Here is a 21,650-nt window from a genome sequence, read left to right on the forward strand (position 1 = left end):
TTGGAATTGTGGCAGCTTATGTCATGGCTACAGCCTGGTCACCATGTAGTTAACTTCTTCCACCTGGTGGGGTTTCAGTATCTACAAAACAGCTCACAGGATATGGCTCAGAACATTATCTATAGCCCTTGAGGAGGAACGAAAGGTCCTTGAATTTGCTGAATGACTAAACTATTTTTATTTGGTCTTGTTGAACTGTTTTCCTTTCTTTCTGCATTTTTTCACTTCTTTGAATAAACTTCTTCTCTGGCTAAAGCTTTTTTCACAGGCAAAAGGCAAGTGGAGGACATGGTGGGGAAGGACCATAGGGTCTTGCTTCATTTCAAAAGGACAAGGCAGGGCTGAGGATAGAGAAGGGATGCCATGGAAGCAGGAAGGGCAATCATGAGGGACAATTGGAAACAGATGTGATCAACACAGACCCCATAGCATCCTGATGAGTGATCCCTCTCTCAGGGTGGGCAGTGATGTACCAGCTATGACAAAAATGATAGGTAACATTTGCTGATTTCCATGATGGAAATACTTCCACCAAGGCCAATTTCAAGCTACCAAGAGTTTAACAACGAGCTCAAAAAAATCCTGACCATTTAACAATTGGCACTGGCAAGCCTGTATCCTCTGGCACAGACACAACACAGCCCCCTGGGTGTCCTCTGTAAAGTTTCCTCCCTCAACTTGGGTTGATGTAGAGTGAGAAGCAGGAGGTTCCTCTAACCTGCCTGAAATCAGCCCCACCTGCTCACCAAGAGGAGACAAGCCTGACAGGTAACAAAGTAAATGCCCTGTGAGATCCTGTCCTCTGTCCCTCTCAGAGAGGGGAATCTCTGTCTTGGTTCAGGTTGGCCCACAAGCAGACCTAAGACAAGCATTTAGTGGAAGTAGTTTGTTTGGGAGGTGATTCCAGAAAGCTCCAGCACGAATGTAGAGAAGGGAGACAGGGCAGGACCCGAGTCAGAAGAGGACGTGTCAATGAACAGGTCACAGAAGTGGGCAACAGGGGCTCAAGCCAGCTGGGGACCTCAGGGGGAGGTGTGACACGTCTGGGAGTGGGCCCCCCAAGGAGTGAGGAAGAGGAGGTATTTTTCCACTAAGTCCCCCCAGTGGTTGGTTGAGGCTGCTCCCTGGGTTCAAACTCCCCAATGTTTCCAGTCTGCCCCAGAGCAAAGGTCAGCTAGAGAATGGGAGGGAACAGGATGTGCACAGTGTCTGAAACACCCAGGCACACAGAGATGTGACCCGTGTGTCACTCTGTGTGTCTCTCACATTCATGCAGAGCTGTTCACCCAGATGAGCAGCATGCTTGTTTTTAATGGTGCAAATTTTTGTACCATGTGATCCCTACACACAAGCCCACCACAGAAATCTGAGACCCAGCTGAAGAAACAGTGATGTGTCTCAATGCCAAAGGAAAAGCAAGGAGGGGTGGGCTTTCCAGAGTTAAGATTGTCAAGGAGAAGTGGAACGCTATGGGCATTGTACCTGTAGGCTTAGCCCTGAGACTGAACTGCGTCTCTGTGAGCGTTTAACAAATGCCTGGCCCCTCCTGGACTGTCACCTTCATGTGAGCAAGGACAGCATCCCCACCAGCACTGCACACAGAGCAGGTCTCCTTAAGTCCCTACTGGGGGTTGGAGGAGGAGGGCAGAGGCGTGTGAAGGGCACGGGAGGGACCCGAGAATGGAGACGCTGTGCTGGACCTCTTGGCCCTGCTGCCTCTCCCCATGCCCACCTGGAAGGAACAGCTGCCTCACCCATGACTGTGTTTACAGGAGTGATCACACACACACGCACACACACACACACACACACACACACACACAGAGGAGGCATCCCAGAGGTAAGGACTTGGTCCCAGTAAGTGGTAAGAACGAGAAAATTGAAATTGAAGCCTGGAGGAAGTTGTTTTCACAAGAATTTATTTTTCACCATCCAGAAGTCTGAGCCAGAACATATCAGACCCTTAGGACTCTTCCCTGGGCTCAGGGTTCACCAAAAGCCCTTAATGGGTATGACATCAGGCAATCCTTCACCGTTTTCCGGGAATCCTTGGAAAGGGGAACCTTGGCGGGCGTGGCCTTGGCCTTGGCCTTGGCAAACGTGGAGGCCGGATACGAATTCTCCTGACACTCTGAAGCTGTGAACCACAACGAAATTTATTTCTTTTGTGACTAGGCAGGAGTCAACACGAGGCCCCTCCCTCCCCACATGAACAACCCCCTAACAGACACACCAGGAGCACTGGGCCTTGTTCACCTGTAAGCTGTGACCTTTGGAGCATGTGGTTGAATCCTTACAGCCACAGACATATGGGGAAACTGAGGCCCACAGATGGCAAGGGTCTTCCCAGGATCACAAACCCATCCCAGCAAAGCTGGATGGGAGCAGGAGCTGAAAGCCCATTATTCTAGTCAGTGCCTCTCAGAATTCAGCACAGTCAGAATCTCCTGGAGGCCTTGTGAAAATGCAAATGGCTGGGCCCCAGCCCAGAGTCTGATTCAGGAGGCCTGAGTGGGGCCTGGGAATCTGCCTTTCTGTCAGGTTCCCGGGTGGGGACCCCACTTAGAGAACCACTGCTCTAAGGGATGGCAGAGCCCGTCCTGGAGACCTGGGGCTCGGGTGAGGGAGGGACCAGGGTAGGAGGGCCTTTCTCTGCCCTCGAAGGGGCAGCGGGTATTTGGTCCAAAGGATGTTCCACAACCCATCCCATTATCAGCTCCACAACACAGAAGGGGCCACTCACCTCATTACAGTTTATGTCAAATTGGTCCTTGGACTGGTCCAGGGTGACTGTCCCCACACACTGTTTCACCAGCTGGAAAGGGAGGCTCGAGGTCAAACTGGAACCCTTGAGTCATCACCTCCCAAACTCAACACAGGGGCTGGAAATCTTCCCAGAAGCCCCCTGTTCACATCCCTGGGAAGCATCCGCCAGTGCCTTCAGGCCCCAGCCTCACCCCATTCTCCTTGAAGTCACACTGCTCCGGGGGCTGCTGGGTCGTGCTGGGGCACACGGTCTCCTTCACTGTGAAGCTTACAGGCTTCGGGGTGTCCGGGTCACCATCCTGGTCAAGGATCATAGTAAGCAGACTGAGCTCAGACTCATGCTTCCTTCTCTGATCTATCTCACTGCCCCCCACCTAGACGGCAGCCTCTCCAGCCCCTCCTGTGTGCCTGGCCCTGGGCTTGGTGCTGGGTGCACAGGGGAAGGGGGCAGAGCCCACTCCTGGCCTCGTGGGCACACAGAGAGCAGGAGTGGATCTCACACCAGCTCTGATGAGAACACCTGCACCTCTGAGGGGCTGAGGGAAGTCAGGGGCTGCCTGCAGGGAGAGATCTTGTCACTGGAACCTCCAGGCTGAGCAGAGCCCTCCCAAGTAGGGAACAAAGAAGTGCAGAGGGGACTCAAAACAGGGTAGTGACATCTCAGAGCCAGTGACCACCCTCTATCCCTGGAGCTCACAGAAGGCTCTTAAGCCCGAACAGGGTGTACAGGGCGCCTGTTCCCACAGTAGAGATGCTAAGGCAGGAAGCCTCGTGCTGGGAGGGGACCCAGCTCTGGGAAGGTTTCCTGGAAGAGGTGGGAGCCCACCTAGAGGGAGAAGTGCCTTCCTGACAGGAGGTACAGCCGGAGCAGAGGGGGTGACAGTGTGGCCAGGGCTGGCGAGAGACAGCCCCCTCCCCAGGCCCCTCCTGACTCACGGCCTTGGGAGGTGGGTCCAGCTCCAGGAGGCGGTAGAGATTAGCTTCTGAGGACTGCTCGTTGAGGCGATCCACAGCACGGAGCACAGCTTCCCTGTAGCTGAGGGCCTGGGCGCTGGCCGAGGGCACCACTAGTCCCAGCAGCAGTAGCCACAGTGGCCACCGCCCCAGGGCGAGGCTGGCCCTCTGAGTCTCCATGGTCCCCAAGTCGGTCTCCTCCCAGCATGCAGGACCGTCCTTTATGTCCCTCCTGGGCCTGATGCAATGGCCCAAGCACACTCCTCCCTGACCTGCCCCATCCCTGATCTCCTCCCCGGCTGTGAGCTGGACTTGCCTCAGCCCCTGCTGTTGCCTCACGGGATTGCTGGGCAGTGGGAGCGGGAAGCCTCCTGCGAAGGTGAAGAAATGGTTTCTCCATCTCCCTGACAACATCTTGGCCTCTCCTGGGGCCCATGGGGAGTGTCAAAGGCAGGGTTGCTCAAGAGCGTTGAGTCCTTCAGGAGAGGGAGGACCAGGCTCTGTCTTACGTCCCCTCTGCCTCCTCACTCTGGCCTCCGCAGGAATAGGGTAAAGGAGTGTATTCGGCACCAACCTCCAACTCCAGGCACTGTCTGGAACCCAAGCGGCACTCAGTTAACGTTGGATGAATGGATGACAGCACCAACCCCTACTAGAGTCTTACCCGCCCAGCCTGTCCCTAGGCAGACTTCAACCTCCACCTTCCTGTCCTTGGGTCCAGCCCTCCGCCAGTCAGGGGCTTGGCTGCATCTGTCTCCTGTCCTGGATTCATCCACACTGTTTTCTGGGTCAAATAGTTCTTCACAGGTCCCCACCAGACATGGCCTGTTCCCCTGACCCCTCCTCAACCAAGCATGGGAGGGGTCATCTGCACTGGGACCCCAATTCACTGCCGTCTCTCACACTCCAGGCCACTGCAGGCTGGCCAGTCCTCACTGGATCCAAATTCACACTCAAGCCTTGTCTTCGACTATACAGACTCTGGGGACCCCTCTGTCCTCCTGAAATGGCCCTTGACCAGTTCTCCCCTGATGCCCCTCTCCTGGGTGCCCTCCTGCCTCCCCCGTGGCTCCTGCTCGGTCTCCTCCAAGGACCCTCCTCCGAAGAGGCAGGGCTGGCACAGGTGCATCCGGGCTGCTTCTCCTCCCAGTCCTCACACACTCCTGGCCAAACCCCTTCTCAAGATACCAGTTATCAAGGACACACATCACTGGTCTGTATCTCTGAGCTCAAGACTCCCATGAGTGCCCCTGGTTGTCCGCACTGGGCTGTTGGCTGCTGTTGGCTGGGTGCCGCCGCAGGAGCCCTGAGCTGAAAGCCTGGGAGCCCCACCTGCTCCTTCTTCCTCCTGAGGACACTCCCTCTGGCCTCCCACCAGCCCGGCCCAGCTCCTACCACCGTCTTCTCTCCTCTCAAGCGTAGCCACAGCCTCCGGACTCCACCTTCTCTGGTTCCAGGCTCTCCCCAGACCACTGTCTGCCCTCCACACCATTGTCTAGGGGCTCACGCCAAGCACTGATGTGGCCATTTCCCCCGCTGCCTTGAGGCAGGGGCGTCAGGGTCTGGGTCTTGATGCTCCCTGCTGCCCTCAGCCCCTGCCCTGCAGGCCTCAGGTGTCAGGCTGCCCCATCCACCGCAACCACTCAGACAGCGCTGAGCCCCCTGCTCTTCCCCGTCTCTGCGCCTGATCCCTCTGCTTGCGCTGCCCTTCCTGGGGAAGGCTTCCCTGACCTCCAACCAGAAATGGCACCTCCTCCTCTTGGCTCCCACAGCCTCAGGAAGTCTCTTCTGATTTGACCCCCAGTGGCTCCCTGTCCAGCGCTGTGGATCAGACACCAGGCTGGGGGGGCCAGTGTGGGAGGTGGTGAGAACACAGCCGGAAATATCATGGGCCAAAGCAATAGAGGGGCCACAGGCCAAGAAGGAGATTCTTGTACAGTTTTCTGGAGGAATGACCATGTAGTTGTGAGGCCTGGGGTAGCTCCTGGACTCAGCCGGCCTGCGGGACTCTTGGGGGCTTGGCCAGGGCACCTCAGAAGGTGGCAGCCTGGATGGATGGCGCTGGTTGCGCACTCAGCCTTGGAGAAGGAAGGAGAGCTGGGCTTCTGTGCAACCTGGTTTCACAGTCCAGGTGTTGCCCCAGGGGCCTCTTGGTCAAGCTGTGTCTTTTCCCCAAGTCAAGGGAGGAAAAGGAGGTGATTACAGTAGAAAATAATTCTCAATACACATGGTTACTGGGTATTATGAAACCCTCCCTGTGCATTCCTGTCTCTGGACCTTTCCATTTGCTCACACTTCAGACTCAAGTCCCCTTCCCCATCCTCCCTGCATCCCGTGTAGGGTCCTCTGCCAGGTCCTCACACTGCACCTCCTGTAATGGGGGGCCTGCCTTCCATGCCTCCAGCATCTGGCTTTCCTGGTTTAGTCCTCACAGCCTATCAGAGAGCGGAGGTCTTCTCAGGAAAGACATCACAGCCCTTGTCCCCAGGCAAGTTGCCCCTGACTCCACATCTGGTCCTTGAGAAATCCTCATGTACCCTTCACCCCAACAAACTCAGGTATGAGCCCTGATCCTACATCACCCACTCCTTTGCTCCTCTCAGCCATCCTTCCTGTCCAGACACTTCATGGGAAAGAGAACTGGACCCTAGGCTGCTGTGTCCCCAACTGTGGGGACACCCACTAGCTCTCTGATTTGACCAGCTGATGAGTATAAAATGAGACCCACAGGCAATATCATTCCAACAAGGCCCCCCCACCCTCTGAAAAATGACAGACCTGGACGTGGATCAACTGCCCCCGACTCACCCACCATGCTCGCCCTCCTACAGGGACAAGGGGAGGGAATTCAGCCCCCGCTCCTGCCCTCTGCAGTGAGCAGGGAAGGCAGCCATGGATGCTGTGAGGGTGGGAATTTGGGTCAGGGAGGAAAGTCAGGACCCTCTGCTCAGGGTCAGCTTCCTCCTTTCCCTTGTACCACTTCATGTGAAGCAAAGAGCTGGGGAGGTTATGTCCTCCTGGAAAGCCCTCAGCCAGACTGGGATTTCCCAGGCATGGGCCTAGGAGAAGGAGAGCAGCTAGCAGGAGGGCAGCGCTACCCCACCTCAATCAAACGCCTAACCAGCTCCTCTCCGCAGCATCTGGGGCTGTGTGACAAGGTGAGCTGGGCCCAGGTGGAGGCTGAGTGAGTGGGTGCCTGAGCTTTGCAGAAGAGGATCAGGCTTAGGGCAAGCCCCTCCCCAGAGGGGACTCTGGATGCCTCAGGTACATCTGAGAAGGCACATCCTCCCTCTTTCTTCTACCAGAACAAAGACCTGCAAACCCCAGGGTCTCAGGGTCGGCCTCCAAGAGGCCATGTGCTGCAAGTAGGAAGCAGGTCAAGCCTATCTGGACCCCAGCTTCCAGGAGGATGGAGTGAGACGGGGCACTGCACACGAGGCCCACACACCTTCACCTTTCTTGGGGGCCTCTGTGGTCCCTCCCCACAGCCTGGCTTGTCTTAGTGAAGGTCAATGCATCTGGTCATAGATGCCCTGGGAAGGCAGAAACTGCCCCTCCAGAGGCACTGAAGGGCTGTTCTGGGGGTCCCCTTCTGCTCTGTATTCCCACTCTCTTCCTTCCCTTCCTGGGCTCTCCCCTGCCCTCTGACTGCTCACGGCTGAGGGCAAGGACTCAGGCATTTTCGAGGCAAGTACCCAGGGATATAAGTTCTCTCAGAATGGCTTCCAGGACCTCCTTCCTGTGTTGTGACAAGTGTGGAGTCACCACTGGCCAGGACAGGCTACATCATCTGCGAAATGAGAACGTGGGGCCCCTAGTGCAAAATCATGGGAATTTTAAGACCTCAAGCATAAGTCAAATCTCCAAAATTTACAAGCAGCTCATGCAGGTCAATATCAAAAAAAAAAAAAAAAAAACACAATCCAAAAATGGGCAGAAGACCTAAATAGACATTTCTCCAAAGAAGATATACAGATTGCCAACAAACACATGGAAGAATGCTCAACATCATTAATCATTAGAGAAATGCAAATCAAAACTACAATGAGATATCATCTCACACCAGTCAGAATGGCCATCGTCAAAAAATCTACAAACAATAAATGCTGGAGAGGATGTGGAGAAAAGGGAACCCTCTTGTACTGTTGGTGGGAATGTAAATTGATACAGCCACTATGGAGAACAGTATGGAGGTTCCTTAAAAAATGAAAAATAGAACTACCATATGACCCAGCAATCCCACTACTGGGCATATTCCCTGAGAAAACCATAATTCAAAAAGAGTCATGTACCAAAATGTTGATTGCAGCTCTATTTACAATAGCCAGGACATGGAAGCAACCTAAGTGTCCATCAACAGATGAATGGACAAAGAAGATGTGGCACATATATACAATGGAATATTACTCAGCCATAAAAAGAAACAAAATTGAGTTATTTGTAGTGAGGTAGATGGACCTAGAGTCTGTCATACAGAGTGAAGTAAGTCAGAAAAAAACAAATACCATATGCTAACACATATATATGGAATCTAAAAAAAAAAAAATGGTCATGAAGAACCTAGGGGCAAGACGGGAATAAAGACGCAGACCTACTAGAGAATGGACTTGAGGATACGGGGAGGGGGAAGGGTAAGATGGGACAAAGTGAGAGAGTGGCATGGACATATATACACTACCAAATATAAAATAGATAGCTAGTGGGAAGCAGCCGCATAGCACAGGGAGATCAACTCAGTGCTTTGTGACCACCTAGAGGGGTGGGATACGGAGGGTGGGAGGGAGGGAGATGCAAGAGGGAAGAGATATGGGGACATATGTATATATATAGCTGATTCACTTTGTTATAAAGCAGAAACTAACACACCATTGTAAAGCAGTTATACTCCAATAAAGATGTTAAAAAAAAAAAAAAAAGAATAAGTCATTACCAAGTACCAAGCCCTTCTGAGCACAGGGGCCTGTGTGACTGCACTGGTGACACATTCGTGACACTGGCCCTGCCCCCAACCCCAAAAATACAGTCATGGCAGGAAGAGCTCCAAGTACCTGCTTCAGGAGTTGCTCAGATGGCAGAGATTTTAATTCCCTGGGAAATACAACACACACTTATCACTTTGATTTACTGGTTCTCTGAAGTCTTCTTTAAGAAATAAAGAAGGGCTCTAAACACACACAAACATACACAAGTGTAGCAGCGCTAACTATAGCAACTCCCATTGCTCAGAATGGCAACCAGGCCCCAGGAGAGCAAGAGACAAGGGGGCTCAGCAAGGCTGCGGCGGGGCGGGCACGTGGCAGGGCTGGGGCTGGACTCCCGGGCCAGTGCTCTTTCCATCGCCCACAGCACCCACAGCCGTCCAACTCTGGGGGCATCTGGAGCTCGTGACAGGGCCCATGGCCTCTTCTCCAGCCCAGCACCCCCCTGCCTCCAACCTGCTCAGGCCCAGTGGGACCCACACAGCAGGCTGCTTCCTGGGCTGGAACAGCCTCCTGCAGCTGCCCAGCCCAGCCGGCCTGACCTCCAGAGTCCTCGCTCCTCAGGACAAGCTCCCCTGTGCTCTGAGACACTGAGCGTGGCGTGGAGAGCTGGGTACCCAGCCCTGTGAGCTGAGGAAAGGAGGCTCAGGGGACTTCCCTGGTGATCCAATGGTTAAGACTATGAGCCTCCACTGCAGGGGCCGCAGGTTTGATCCCTGGTTGGGGAACTAAGATCCCGCATGCTACGCGGTGCAGCCAGAAAAAAACAAAAAAACAAAAAAGAATAAGGAAGGGAAGCTCAGGATCATCCCAGGTCCTCCCACAGAATGGGCACCAGAAGCTGAGCCAGGAAAGACAGGAGCACCCGGGCTCCAAAAGTGCCCTTCTCAGCTTTTCTACAAGGAACAGGAGATCTGGACAGGGTCCGCTGAAGACAAATGGGAACTCCTCCAGAAAGTGGATCTTCTGCTCTCCTGGGGTCAGGACAGATGGGACAGGTCCTGGGGAAGTTGGTTCTGATGACTGACATGCCATAAAATGGTCCAGGGCACGGACCCTGAAGCCAGAGTCCAAGTTCAGGTCCTAGCTCTGCCCCTCACTTGCTGTTTACTTTTGGGCAAGAAGCTCCCAGGCTCTTTGTGCCTCCATTTTTCTCTCTGTAAATTTGTCCTTGGAAAGCACACACCTCGGGTGGCTGATCAAGGATGAGGTCTGATAAAGGAGTCAACCCTGGGAAAGAACTTAGGGAACCGGTGCTGGAGGGTGGACAGAACATAACTGGGAGAGATAATGGGCCAAAGTGTTAGAGAGGCTACAGGCCCAGAAGGAGATTCTTGTACAGTTTTCTGGAGGAATGACCATGTAGTTGTGAGGCCTGGAGTAGCTCCTGGACTCAGCCGGCCTGCGGGACTCTTGGGGGCATGGCCAGGGCACCTCAGAAGGTGGCAGCCTGGATGGATGGCGCTGGTTGCGCACTCAGCCTTGGAGAAGGAAGGAGAGCTGGGCTTCTGTGCAACCTGGTTTCACAGTCCAGGTGTTGCCCCAGGGGCCTCTTGGTCAATTTGTGTCCTTTCCCCAAGTCAAGGGAGGAGAAGAAGGTGATTACAGTAGAAAATAAATAGCAATTCACATGGTTACTGGGTGTCTGTAATCCTCCCTTTGCTTTCTTGCCTCTGCACCATTGCATTTCCTAAACCTTAGGACTGAGGTCCCCTTCCCCATCCTTCCATGGGAACAGGCAACCGGTTGTTCAAGGACAAGGTCTGATAAAGGAGTCAACCCTGGGAAAGACCTTGGGAGCAACTGGCCTATAACTGATGCTCCATAAAGAGCAGCTATTAGTATCAACAGGCCAGAAAGCCGTCCCCACGGCTACCCAGGACCTTAGACTCTGGAGTCAGGCAGACGTGTGTTTGAATTCTTGGTTTGCCTCTCACCAGCTGTGACTTCCTTGCAAATACTCTGCTCTGGTGGAACTCTCAGCAGCAAGGGAGAGTGAACCCAACTCCAATGGCCTCAGAGAAACCCACATGGCTCCATTTTCCTGCAGTTCTCTCTCTGGGCTCTTGCTTAGAGAGAGAGAGAGAGAAGCAGGGGGAGAGGGAAGCGGGGGGCGGTGGGGTGGATAAAGGAGCAGCATCAAGAGAGGGAGGATCTCCGCGGCCACAGTAGCTGTGCCCTGAGATGGTCAGGCTGGGCCCTGGGCACTCTCCCCACACCCCCTCCTAACCCAACAGAGGACACACCAGCCAAGAGATGGGAGCAGAGGCTCCTGCAGAGGCTGCTGCAAGAGTGTTGTCACCACCTCGTCCCCAACCTGGGGCTCCCACTTTTCCCAGCTCCCCTCTATTTCCCCGCCCAGTCTGGTTGAGCCAGCCTTCCTTCCCCATCATGCTCTGCACTTAAAACCCCCAAATGGACAAAGCACAGCCTCACCTGTGTTTAGACACATCCTCATCCCGGCCCCAGAGCCCAGGACTTCCAGGCAAACAGAGCAGAGTGGTTAAGAGAAGGAGCAGGGCCAGGGCTGAGCGCCCTGGCTTCTGGTCCCCGGTTCCGGCCTCTGCCCAACCTGCTGACCACCTAGGTCAACTTAACCAGACTTTCACCAGCTGCCCCTCCTTCTCTTTGTCTGTAAAATGGAAGATTTCTTACAGTTGCACAGAAGGCCCTCCTCTCCCCCATGGAGAAATTCCTCCCATCCGAAGTTCAAGGTGAGGTCCAGAGACTCAGTCTCCATAGAGCCTTCCCCGACTCCTGGGGGTAAAGGGGGACAGCAGCCGTCCACTCCATACCCACCCCCCTGGACATGCTCACTTGGACAAGCCTGGCACAGTGCAGGCCATTATCAGTGTCCCCCCAAGAAGTCCCACTTTTCAGGAGCCTCCCTCATGGACGCTCACTTATGTGCATGAGGACAAAGGAAGCAAGATGCATCCTTAACCTTCTTTTTGCCTACTTGGGGACTGGAAACCTTCCAGACATGTGTCGGTGGGAATGCTCTGTCCTTTCTATGTCCTAGAGTGCAGCCATTTAAAAAGAATGATGTGTAAACTCCACAAATATCCATCAATAGTGAAAGCAAACATATTCTGGTATATTCGTACAGTGGAATACTAACTAAGCAATAAAAATTTGCCCAACTGTAATACATACAAAAACATGGTAGATTCTCACAAACATGTTGCATGAAAAAATTGTGCACAATACAGTATATATGTTTTTGTTTGTTTGTTTTTGACTACAATTTCTGCCCTAGAAATTAAATTTCTAAGACATAGTTCGTCATGTGTGCAACACTGTCTACATGAGAACATTTGGAGCAGTATTTCTTTTTTTTTAAATTTATTTATTTTATTTTATTTTATTTATTTTTGGCTGTGTTGGGTCCTCGTTGCTGCACGCGGGCTTTTCTCTGGTTGCGGTGCGTGGGTTTCTCAGTGCAGTGGCCTCTCTTGTTGCGGAGCACGGGCTCTAGGATGCGGGTTTCAGTAGTTGTGTCTCGCGGGCCCTAGAGCAGAGGCTCAGTAGTTGTGGCGCACAGGCCTAGTTGCTCCGCAGCATGTGGGATCCTCCTGGACCAAGGCTCGAACCCGTGTCCCCTGCATTACCAGGCGGATTCTTAACCACTGCGCCACCGGGGAAGCCCCTACAGTATATATGTTATAGTTCAATTTTCTATGAGTTTCAAACTCTGACAACACTAATCTAAAGGTTTCAAAGTCAGGGTCATGGTTATGGGGAAGGGGTAGCAACTGGAAGGGAGATAAGATCTCCAGGTGCATTACAAAAATGTATACATACAGCAAAAACTCCACAAGACGTACACTTATCATTAGTGCACATTTGATATGTACATACAGTATTTCAACTCCCTGGGCCTCGTGGGCTCCTGTCCTACCCTGACCACTTTGTAAAATCCTCAGTGCCCCTTGGCTTACAGCACCACGCCCACCCCACTCCCCTCCTGCACCACCACCCTGGACGCCTCGGGCTCGTCTCTCTTCTCTGCACATCAGGCCCCGCACCTGACCCACCTGGAACGAGTGGATGAACTCTGCACAGCTCCACCGCCATCACAGGCCACGTTCCCTAGAAGCAGAGCCTCAGCTGGGAAGTGAGAGGCATCTGATTTATTGAGGGCTGTTGTCGGGAGGAGGGAGGCGGAGGGGAGCAAGATAGGGCAGAGGAAGGAGCTGAGCAGGGACGTGTTCTACCCTGAGACGAGCTTCAGCCTCACCCACAAAAGCCTGGAACCCCTGCTTTAGGACTGACTGAGGCGGGGGCTGGGCTTTGATGTCCCCTCATAGTCAGTCCCCATCCACAGGCTGAGGGCAGAGCGGACACAACCCCCCAGGCATCTCCTGGGAGGCTGTGAAGGCAGCTGTGAAGGGGACACCTGTGAGCCATTAGCATCCGTATTGTACATTTCAAACAGCTGGGGGACGGGGGGGCAGCCGCCCAGTGAGGGGGATCTGGGCAGGGCACTCACAGCACCTACTGCCCAGTGCCCCGCCCAGGGACCAACAACCCCTTGGCATTTCAGAACCAATGTAGTCAAACTGAACTGTCACCTCCCCCCACACTCATCTCATATCTACACCAGGACTCTGACCAGCCCGTGATCACGTTCTCAGAACCCACCCCCCGCATTGTCCAGCCTGTCAGGGAATCAACCTGCTTCATCGTCTCTGCAGTGACTCCATCCCAGTCAGCCCAACACTCTGCCAGCCTCTTGGGCAACCCTCCTTCCATTCTCTCTTCCCTCCTCTCCCCTGGGCCACTGCCTGGGGGGACACATCCTTGCTGGGCCCCTCATGATTCACCCTTCGTGGACACACACACACACACACACACACACACACGCACACACACACACACACACACACACACACACTGAAGCCAGGGTGATGGCTAAGATGGACAAGGATGTGCTCTCTCCGTGCTAAAATCATCACTGGTTCCCTAGTGCCCCTTAGTACCTGGGTTTGTCCATCTCTCCACTTCCACACTGACCCACCCCTTGCATGCCTCACTTGAGCACTGAACTGAGTGTCACTTCTCACTTCTACTGTGCCAGTCACTGTGACTTCGCCTGAGCAGTTTCCTCCTAGGAACACTCTCCTTTCCCCCATGCTGGGCTGGGGTCCACTCAATTCCATGCTTATAAAACTGCGGGCATTACTTGCCTATGGAACTCACCATCCAGTGGTCTACTGTTAGGAGAATTGACAAGCCAGGGTACCATGACTTGATGCTCCAGGGAATCCACGAAAGGGTCCGATACTTGATTTCTCAGGTAAGTGGTCCTATGATACTCTCACCAGTCAATCACTTTAGAAGGCTCTGGCAAGGCATGCAGACTTCCAATCTCAGGCTCAGATGAAATGAAATGTAAGCATCCATTCCTTTCTGGTATCATTTGTCATGTATGCATGTTGAGGGCCTAGTCCCTGGCAAGGGACATCTGGCCAACATCCATGTAAAATATGAAAGTGTTACTAAGAGGGGGTCCGGTTGCTCGCCGCTCTGAAGCTGATAAAGAGCCTAGGTTGGGGACTTCCCTGGTGGCACAGTGGTTAAGAATCCCCCTGCCAATGCAGGGAACACAGGTTCGAGCCCTCGTCCGGGAAGATGCCACATGTCACAGAGCAACAAGGCCCGGGTGCCACAACTACTGAAGCCCGCACGCCTAGAGCCCGTGCTCTGCAACAAGAGAAGCCACCGAGATGAGCAGCCTGCGCACCGCAACCAAGAGTGGCCCCTGCTCGCCGCAATTGGAGAAAGCCCGCGCGCAGCAACAAAGACCCAACGCAGCCAAAAATAAAATAAATAAATAAATAAGTTTATACCAAAAAAAAAAAGAGAGAGAGAGAGAGACTAGGTTGGTGGAAAGGAACGTTTGCTCAGAGGTGGTAAGGGGAGTAGGGGGACTCCTGTCCAAAGGCTGAATGACCCTTCCACTGCCAATCAGTGGGCAAGAGCTTTTATAAGCGGAGGGAGGAGGCTACATGCAGAAATAGCACGGTCAACTCTGACACTCATCTTGAAATTGCTCATGTGGTGATCTGAGCAGTGTCATCTTGCTTGTTTTAAGTACAGTTAATCTTCAGTTCCAGGGCTGCTTAGTTGCCATTTCTTTGAGGCCAGTTCTTGGAATTGTGGCAGCTTATGTCATGGCTACAGCCTGGTCACCATGTAGTTAACTTCTTCCACCTGGTGGGGTTTCAGTATCTACAAAACAGCTCACAGGATATGGCTCAGAACATTATCTATAGCCCTTGAGGAGGAACGAAAGGTCCTTGAATTTGCTGAATGACTAAACTATTTTTATTTGGTCTTGTTGAACTGTTTTCCTTTCTTTCTGCATTTTTTCACTTCTTTGAATAAACTTCTTCTCTGGCTAAAGCTTTTTTCACAGGCAAAAGGCAAGTGGAGGACATGGTGGGGAAGGACCATAGGGTCTTGCTTCATTTCAAAAGGACAAGGCAGGGCTGAGGATAGAGAAGGGATGCCATGGAAGCAGGAAGGGCAATCATGAGGGACAATTGGAAACAGATGTGATCAACACAGACCCCATAGCATCCTGATGAGTGATCCCTCTCTCAGGGTGGGCAGTGATGTACCAGCTATGACAAAAATGATAGGTAACATTTGCTGATTTCCATGATGGAAATACTTCCACCAAGGCCAATTTCAAGCTACCAAGAGTTTAACAACGAGCTCAAAAAAATCCTGACCATTTAACAATTGGCACTGGCAAGCCTGTATCCTCTGGCACAGACACAACACAGCCCCCTGGGTGTCCTCTGTAAAGTTTCCTCCCTCAACTTGGGTTGATGTAGAGTGAGAAGCAGGAGGTTCCTCTAACCTGCCTGAAATCAGCCCCACCTGCTCACCAAGAGGAGACAAGCCTGACAGGTAACAAAGTAAATGCCCTGTGAGATCCTGTCCTCTGTCCCTCTCAGAGAGGGGAATCTCTGTCTTGGTTCAGGTTGGCCCACAAGCAGACCTAAGACAAGCATTTAGTGGAAGTAGTTTGTTTGGGAGGTGATTCCAGAAAGCTCCAGCACGAATGTAGAGAAGGGAGACAGGGCAGGACCCGAGTCAGAAGAGGACGTGTCAATGAACAGGTCACAGAAGTGGGCAACAGGGGCTCAAGCCAGCTGGGGACCTCAGGGGGAGGTGTGACACGTCTGGGAGTGGGCCCCCCAAGGAGTGAGGAAGAGGAGGTATTTTTCCACTAAGTCCCCCCAGTGGTTGGTTGAGGCTGCTCCCTGGGTTCAAACTCCCCAATGTTTCCAGTCTGCCCCAGAGCAAAGGTCAGCTAGAGAATGGGAGGGAACAGGATGTGCACAGTGTCTGAAACACCCAGGCACACAGAGATGTGACCCGTGTGTCACTCTGTGTGTCTCTCACATTCATGCAGAGCTGTTCACCCAGATGAGCAGCATGCTTGTTTTTAATGGTGCAAATTTTTGTACCATGTGATCCCTACACACAAGCCCACCACAGAAATCTGAGACCCAGCTGAAGAAACAGTGATGTGTCTCAATGCCAGAGGAAAAGCCAGGAGGGGTAGGCTTTCCCAGACTTCAGATTGTCAAGGAGAAGTGGAACGCTATGGGCATTGTACCTGTAGGCTTAGCCCTGAGACTGAACTGCGTCTCTGTGAGCGTTTAACAAATGCCTGGCCCCTCCGGACCGTCACCTCCATGTGAGCAGGGACAGCATCCCCACCAGCACTGCACACAGAGCAGGTCTCCTTAAGTCCCTACTGGGGGTTGGAGGAGGAGGGCAGAGGCGTGTGAAGGGCACGGGAGGGACCCGAGAATGGAGACGCTATGCTGGACCTCTTGGCCCTGCTGCCTCTCCCCATGCCCGCCTGGAAGGAACAGCTGCCTCACCCATGACTGTATTTATAGGAGTGATCACACACACACACCCCTAAGAGGTCCTGGTAAGTTGGAAGAGGGGAGACAATTGAAATTGAAGGCTGGAGGGAGTTGTTTTCATAAGATTTTATTTTTCAGATGCTGACTCAGGGTGAAGCAGACTCTTAAGAACTCTTCCCTGGCCTTCCGATTCACCAAAAGCTCTCTTGGGGGAGTTATCTGCATGTTGTTCACCGTCTACCAGGAAACCTTGGCGGTGGGAATGGAAACCGTGGCGCGGGGGATGGAAATGGTGGCGGGGGTAATATTGGTGGAGGGAACCCTGGAGGAGGGAAAATTGGTGGAGGGAACTGTCCAGGGGGGAAAATTGGTGGAGGGAACCGTCCAGGGGGGAAAATTGGTGGAGGGAACCGTCCAGGGGGGAATATTGGTGGAGGGAGCCTCTGCAGTGACCCCCTCCTGGGGAAGAATGGTAAGCGAAATCTCCTGACACTCTGAAGCTGTGAACCAATAAAAACAAGTTACTTGTGGGAACTGGGTGGGGTCAAGACAAGACCCCTCCCTCCCCATCTTATACCCCATTCCTGGTGGACTCCAGGAATCTTGGAGCCCCAGTTCACCTCTGGCTGTAACCTTTGGAGCATGTAGTTGAATCCCTATACCCACAGACATATGGGGAAACTGAGGCCCACAGATGGCAAGGGGCTTCCCAGGGTCACAAGCCCATCCCATCAAAGCTGGATGGGAGCAGGGGCTGAAAGCACATTACTCTAGTCAGTGCCTCTCAGAATTCGGCACAGTCCGAATCCCCTGGAGGCCTGGTGAAAATGCAAATGGCTGGGCCCCATCCCAGAGTCTGATTCAGGAGGTCTGAGTGGAGCCTGGGAATCTGCCTTTCTGTCAGGTTTCCGGGTGGGGACCCCACTTAGAGAACCACTGCTCTAAGGGATGGTAGAGCCAGTCCTGGAGGCCTGGGGCTCGGGTGAGGGAGGGGCCAGGGTAGGAGGGCCTTTCTCTGCCCTCGAAGGGGCAGCGGGTAATTGGTCCAAAGGATGTTACACAACCCATCCCATTATCAGTTCCACAACACAGAAGGGGCCACTCACCTCATTACAGTTTATGTCAAATTGGTCCTTGGACTGGTCCAGGGTGACTGTCCCCACACACTGTTTCACCAGCTGGAAGGGGAGGCTCGAGGTCAAACTGGACCCCTCGGGCCATCACCTCCCAGCCTCACCCTAGGGTCTGGAAATCTTCTCCGAAGCCCCCTGTTCAGATCCCTGGAAAACAACCGCCAGTGCCCCCAGCCCCCAGCCTCACCCCATTCTCCTTGAAGTCACACTGCTCTGGGGGCTGCTGGGTCGTCCTGGAGCACACGGTCTCCTTCACCGTGAAGCTTACAGGCTTCGGGGTGTCCGGGTCCTCATCCTGGTCCAGGATCAAAGTGGGGTGACGAAGCTGAGCTCATGCTCCCTTCTCTGATCTGTCTCCCTGCCCCCACCTAGACGGCAGCCTCTCCAGCCCCTCCTGTGTGCCTGGCCCTGGGCTTGGTGCTGGGTGCACAGGGGAAGGGGACAGAGCCCACTTCTGGCCTCGTGGGCACACAGAGAGCAGGAGGGGACCTCAGACCAGCTCTGATGAGAACACCTTCCCCACGGAGGGGCGGAGGCAAGTCAGAGACCACCTGCAAGGAAACACCTTGTCACTGGAAACTCGAGGCTGAGCAGAGCCCTCCCTCATAGGGAGACAACGAGGAGGAGAGGGGACTTTAGCAGGGAGGCCACATGGCAGAGCCAGTGACCACCCTCTATCCCTGGAGCTCCCAGAGAACCCTTAGGCCCGAACAGGGTGTACAGGGCGCCTGTTCCCACAGTAGAGATGCTAAGGCAGGAAGCCTCATGCTGGGAGGGGACCCAGCTCTGGGAAGGTTTCCTGGAAGAGGTGGGAGCCCACCTAGAGGGAGAAGTGCCTTCCTGACAGGAGGTACAGCCTGAGCAGAGGCAGTGACAGCGTGGCCAGTGCTGGTGGGAGACAGCCCCCTCCCCAGGGCCCTCCTGACTCACGGCCTTGGGAGGTGGGTCCAGCTCCAGGAGGCGGTAGAGATTAGCTTCTAAGGACTGCTCGTTGAGGCGATCCACTGCACGGAGCACAGCTTCCCTGTAGCTGAGGGCCTGGGCGCTGGCCGAGGGCACCACTAGTCCCAGCAGCAGTAGCCACAGTGGCCACCGCCCCAGGGCAAGGCTGGCCCTCTGAGTCTCCATGGTCCCCAAGTCGGTCTCCTCCCAGCATGCAGGACCGTCCTTTATGTCCCTCCTGGGCCTGATGCAATGGACCAACCACACATCTTCCTCACCTGCCCCATCCCTGATCTCCTCCCCGGCTGTGAGCTGGACTTGCCTCAGCCCCTGCTGTTGCCTCACGGGATTGCTGGGCAGTGGGCGAGGGAAGCCTCCTGTGAAGGTGAAGAAATAGTTTCTCCATCTCCCTGACAACATCTTGGCCTCTCCTGGAGCCCATGGGGAGTGTCAAAGGCAGGGTTGCACGAGAGCGTTGAGTCCTCCAGGAGAGGGAGGACCAGTCTCTGTCTTACGTCCCCTCTGCCTCCACACTCTTGCCTTCACAGGAATAGGGTAAAGGAGTGTATTCGGCACCAACCTCCAACTCCAGGGACTGTCTGGAACCCAAGCGGCACTCAGTTAACGTTGGATGAATGGATGACAGCACCAACCCCTACTAGAGTCTTACCCGCCCAGCCTGTCCCTAGGCAGACTTCAACCTCCACCTTCCTGTTCTTGGGTCCAGCCCTCCGCCAGTCAGGGGCTTGGCTGCATCTGTCTCCTGTCCTGGATTCATCCACACTGTTTTCTGGGTCAAATAGTTCTCCACAGGTCCCCACCAGACATGGCCTGTTCCCCTGACCCCTCCTCAACCAAGCATGGGAGGGGTCATCTGCACTGGGACCCCAATTCACTGCCGTCTCTCACACTCCAGGCCACTGCAGGCTGGCCAGTCCTCACTGGATCCAAATTCACACTCAAGCCTTGTCTTCGACTATACAGACTCTGGGGACCCCTCTGTCCTCCTGAAATGACCCTTGACCAGTTCTCCCCTGATGCCACTCTCCTGGGTGCCCTCCTGCCTCCCCAGTGGCCCCTGCTCGGTCTCCTCCAAGGACCCTCCTCCGAAGAGGCAGGGCTGGCACAGGTGCATCCGGGCTGCTTCTCCTCCCAGTCCTCACGCATTCCTGGGGACACCCTTTCTCAAGATACCAGTTATCAAGGACACACATCACTGGTCTGTATCTCTGAGCTCAAGACTCCCATGAGTGCCCCTGGTTGTCCGCACTGGGCTGTTGGCTGCTGTTGGCTGGGTGCCGCCGCAGGAGCCCTGAGCTGAAAGCCTGGGAGCCCCACCTGCTCCTTCTTCCTCCTGAGGACACTCCCTCTGGCCTCCCACCAGCCCGGCCCAGCTCCTACCACCGTCTTCTCTCCTCTCAAGCGTAGCCACAGCCTCCGGACTCCACCTTCTCTGGTTCCAGGCTCTCCCCAGACCACTGTCTGCCCTCCACACCATTGTCTAGGGGCTCACGCCAAGCACTGATGTGGCCATTTCCCCCGCTGCCTTGAGGCAGGGGCGTCAGGGTCTGGGTCTTGATGCTCCCTGCTGCCCTCAGCCCCTGCCCTGCAGGCCTCAGGTGTCAGGCTGCCCCATCCACCGCAACCACTCAGACAGCGCTGAGCCCCCTGCTCTTCCCCGTCTCTGCGCCTGATCCCTCTGCTTGCGCTGCCCTTCCTGGGGAAGGCTTCCCTGACCTCCAACCAGAAATGGCACCTCCTCCTCTTGGCTCCCACAGCCTCAGGAAGTCTCTTCTGATTTGACCCCCAGTGGCTCCCTGTCCAGCGCTGTGGATCAGACACCAGGCTGGGGGGGCCAGTGTGGGAGGTGGTGAGAACACAGCCGGAAATATCATGGGCCAAAGCAATAGAGGGGCCACAGGCCAAGAAGGAGATTCTTGTACAGTTTTCTGGAGGAATGACCATGTAGTTGTGAGGCCTGGAGTAGCTCCTGGACTCAGCTGGCCTGCGGGACTCTTGGGGGCATGGCCAGGGCACCTCAGAAGGTGGCAGCCTGGATGGATGGCGCTGGTTGCGCACTCAGCCTTGGAGAAGGAAGGAGAGCTGGGCTTCTGTGCAACCTGGTTTCACAGTCCAGGTGTTGCCCCAGGGGCCTCTTGGTCAATTTGTATCCTTTCCCCAAGTCAAGGGAGGAGAAGAAGGTGATTACAGTAGAAAATAAATAGCAATTCACATGGTTACTGGGTGTCTGTAATCCTCCCTTTGCTTTCCTGCCTCTGCACCATTGCATTTCCTAAACCTTAGGACTGAGGTCCCCTTCCCTATCCTTCCATGGGAACAGGCAACCGGTTGTTCAAGGACAAGGTCTGATAAAGGAATCAACCCTGGGAAAGTCCTTGGGAGCAACTGGCCTATAACTGATGCTCCATAAAGAGCAGCTATTAGTATCAACAGGCCAGAAAGCCGTCCCCACGGCTACCCAGGACCTTAGACTCTGGAGTCAGGCAGACGTGTGTTTGAATTCTTGGTTTGCCTCTCACCAGCTGTGACTTCCTTGCAAATACTCTGCTCTGGTGGAACTCTCAGCAGCAAGGGAGAGTGAACCCAACTCCAATGGCCTCAGAGAAACCCACATGGCTCCATTTTCCTGCAGTTCTCTCTCTGGGCTCTTGCTTAGAGAGAGAGAGAGAGAGAAGCAGGGGGAGAGGGAAGCGGGGGGCGGTGGGGTGGATAAAGGAGCAGCATCAAGAGAGGGAGGATCTCCGCGGCCACAGTAGCTGTGCCCTGAGATGGTCAGGCTGGGCCCTGGGCACTCTCCCCACACCCCCTCCTAACCCAACAGAGGACACACCAGCCAAGAGATGGGAGCAGAGGCTCCTGCAGAGGCTGCTGCAAGAGTGTTGTCACCACCTCGTCCCCAACCTGGGGCTCCCACTTTTCCCAGCTCCCCTCTATTTCCCCGCCCAGTCTGGTTGAGCCAG

At 54.3% G+C, this 21,650-nt stretch overlaps 2 protein-coding genes across 3 annotated transcripts; both read right to left on the minus strand.

Annotated features, from left to right (window-relative positions):
* Positions 1 to 1,798: 1,798 nt before the first annotated feature.
* LOC309607762 (protegrin-2-like) lies at positions 1,799 to 11,273 on the minus strand. 2 transcript variants are annotated; one of them, XM_082346658.1, is made up of 4 exons: positions 3,703 to 11,273; positions 2,958 to 3,065; positions 2,744 to 2,815; positions 1,799 to 2,137 (listed from the first exon to the last, which is right to left on the minus strand). In XM_082346658.1, the coding sequence occupies exons 1-4, from the start codon at positions 4,132 to 4,134 to the stop codon at positions 2,030 to 2,032; spliced, it is 720 nt and encodes a 239-aa protein (XP_082202784.1). In that variant the 5' UTR covers positions 4,135 to 11,273; the 3' UTR covers positions 1,799 to 2,029. The 2 variants fall into 2 exon arrangements, with proteins under 2 accessions (XP_082202784.1, XP_082202783.1); XM_082346657.1 differs by lacking the exon at positions 1,799 to 2,137 and having other exon boundaries at positions 2,531 to 2,815.
* A 5,545-nt stretch (positions 11,274 to 16,818) lies between these two features.
* Positions 16,819 to 19,078, minus strand: LOC309607739 (protegrin-2-like). The gene is made up of 4 exons (XM_082346632.1): positions 18,658 to 19,078; positions 17,915 to 18,022; positions 17,701 to 17,772; positions 16,819 to 17,094 (listed from the first exon to the last, which is right to left on the minus strand). The coding sequence occupies exons 1-4, from the start codon at positions 18,853 to 18,855 to the stop codon at positions 16,825 to 16,827; spliced, it is 648 nt and encodes a 215-aa protein (XP_082202758.1). The 5' UTR covers positions 18,856 to 19,078; the 3' UTR covers positions 16,819 to 16,824.
* Positions 19,079 to 21,650: the final 2,572 nt, after the last annotated feature.

The sequence above is a fragment of the Balaenoptera borealis genome (assembly GCF_965194805.1).
Source record: "Balaenoptera borealis genome assembly, chromosome: 12".
Lineage (NCBI taxonomy): Eukaryota > Metazoa > Chordata > Mammalia > Artiodactyla > Balaenopteridae > Balaenoptera > Balaenoptera borealis.

Bases quoted from the DNA above. Each gene is read 5' to 3' on its own strand.
- LOC309607762 (XM_082346657.1), bottom strand. From the start codon at position 4,134: ATGTTGTCAGGGAGATGGAGAAACCATTTCTTCACCTTCGCAGGAGGC. The intron at 3,066-3,702 runs GTGAGTCAGGAG...ATCCTTGACCAG, and splicing joins TGGACCCACCTCCCAAGGCC to GATGGTGACCCGGACACCCC. The intron at 2,816-2,957 runs GTGAGGCTGGGG...CTCCCTTTCCAG, and splicing joins GTGACTTCAAGGAGAATGGG to CTGGTGAAACAGTGTGTGGG.
- LOC309607739 (XM_082346632.1), bottom strand. From the start codon at position 18,855: ATGGAGACTCAGAGGGCCAGCCTTGCCCTGGGGCGGTGGCCACTGTGG. The intron at 17,773-17,914 runs GTGAGGCTGGGG...CTCCCCTTCCAG, and splicing joins GTGACTTCAAGGAGAATGGG to CTGGTGAAACAGTGTGTGGG. The intron at 17,095-17,700 runs GTGAGTGGCCCC...ATTGGTTCACAG, and splicing joins TTGACATAAACTGTAATGAG to CTTCAGAGTGTCAGGAGATT.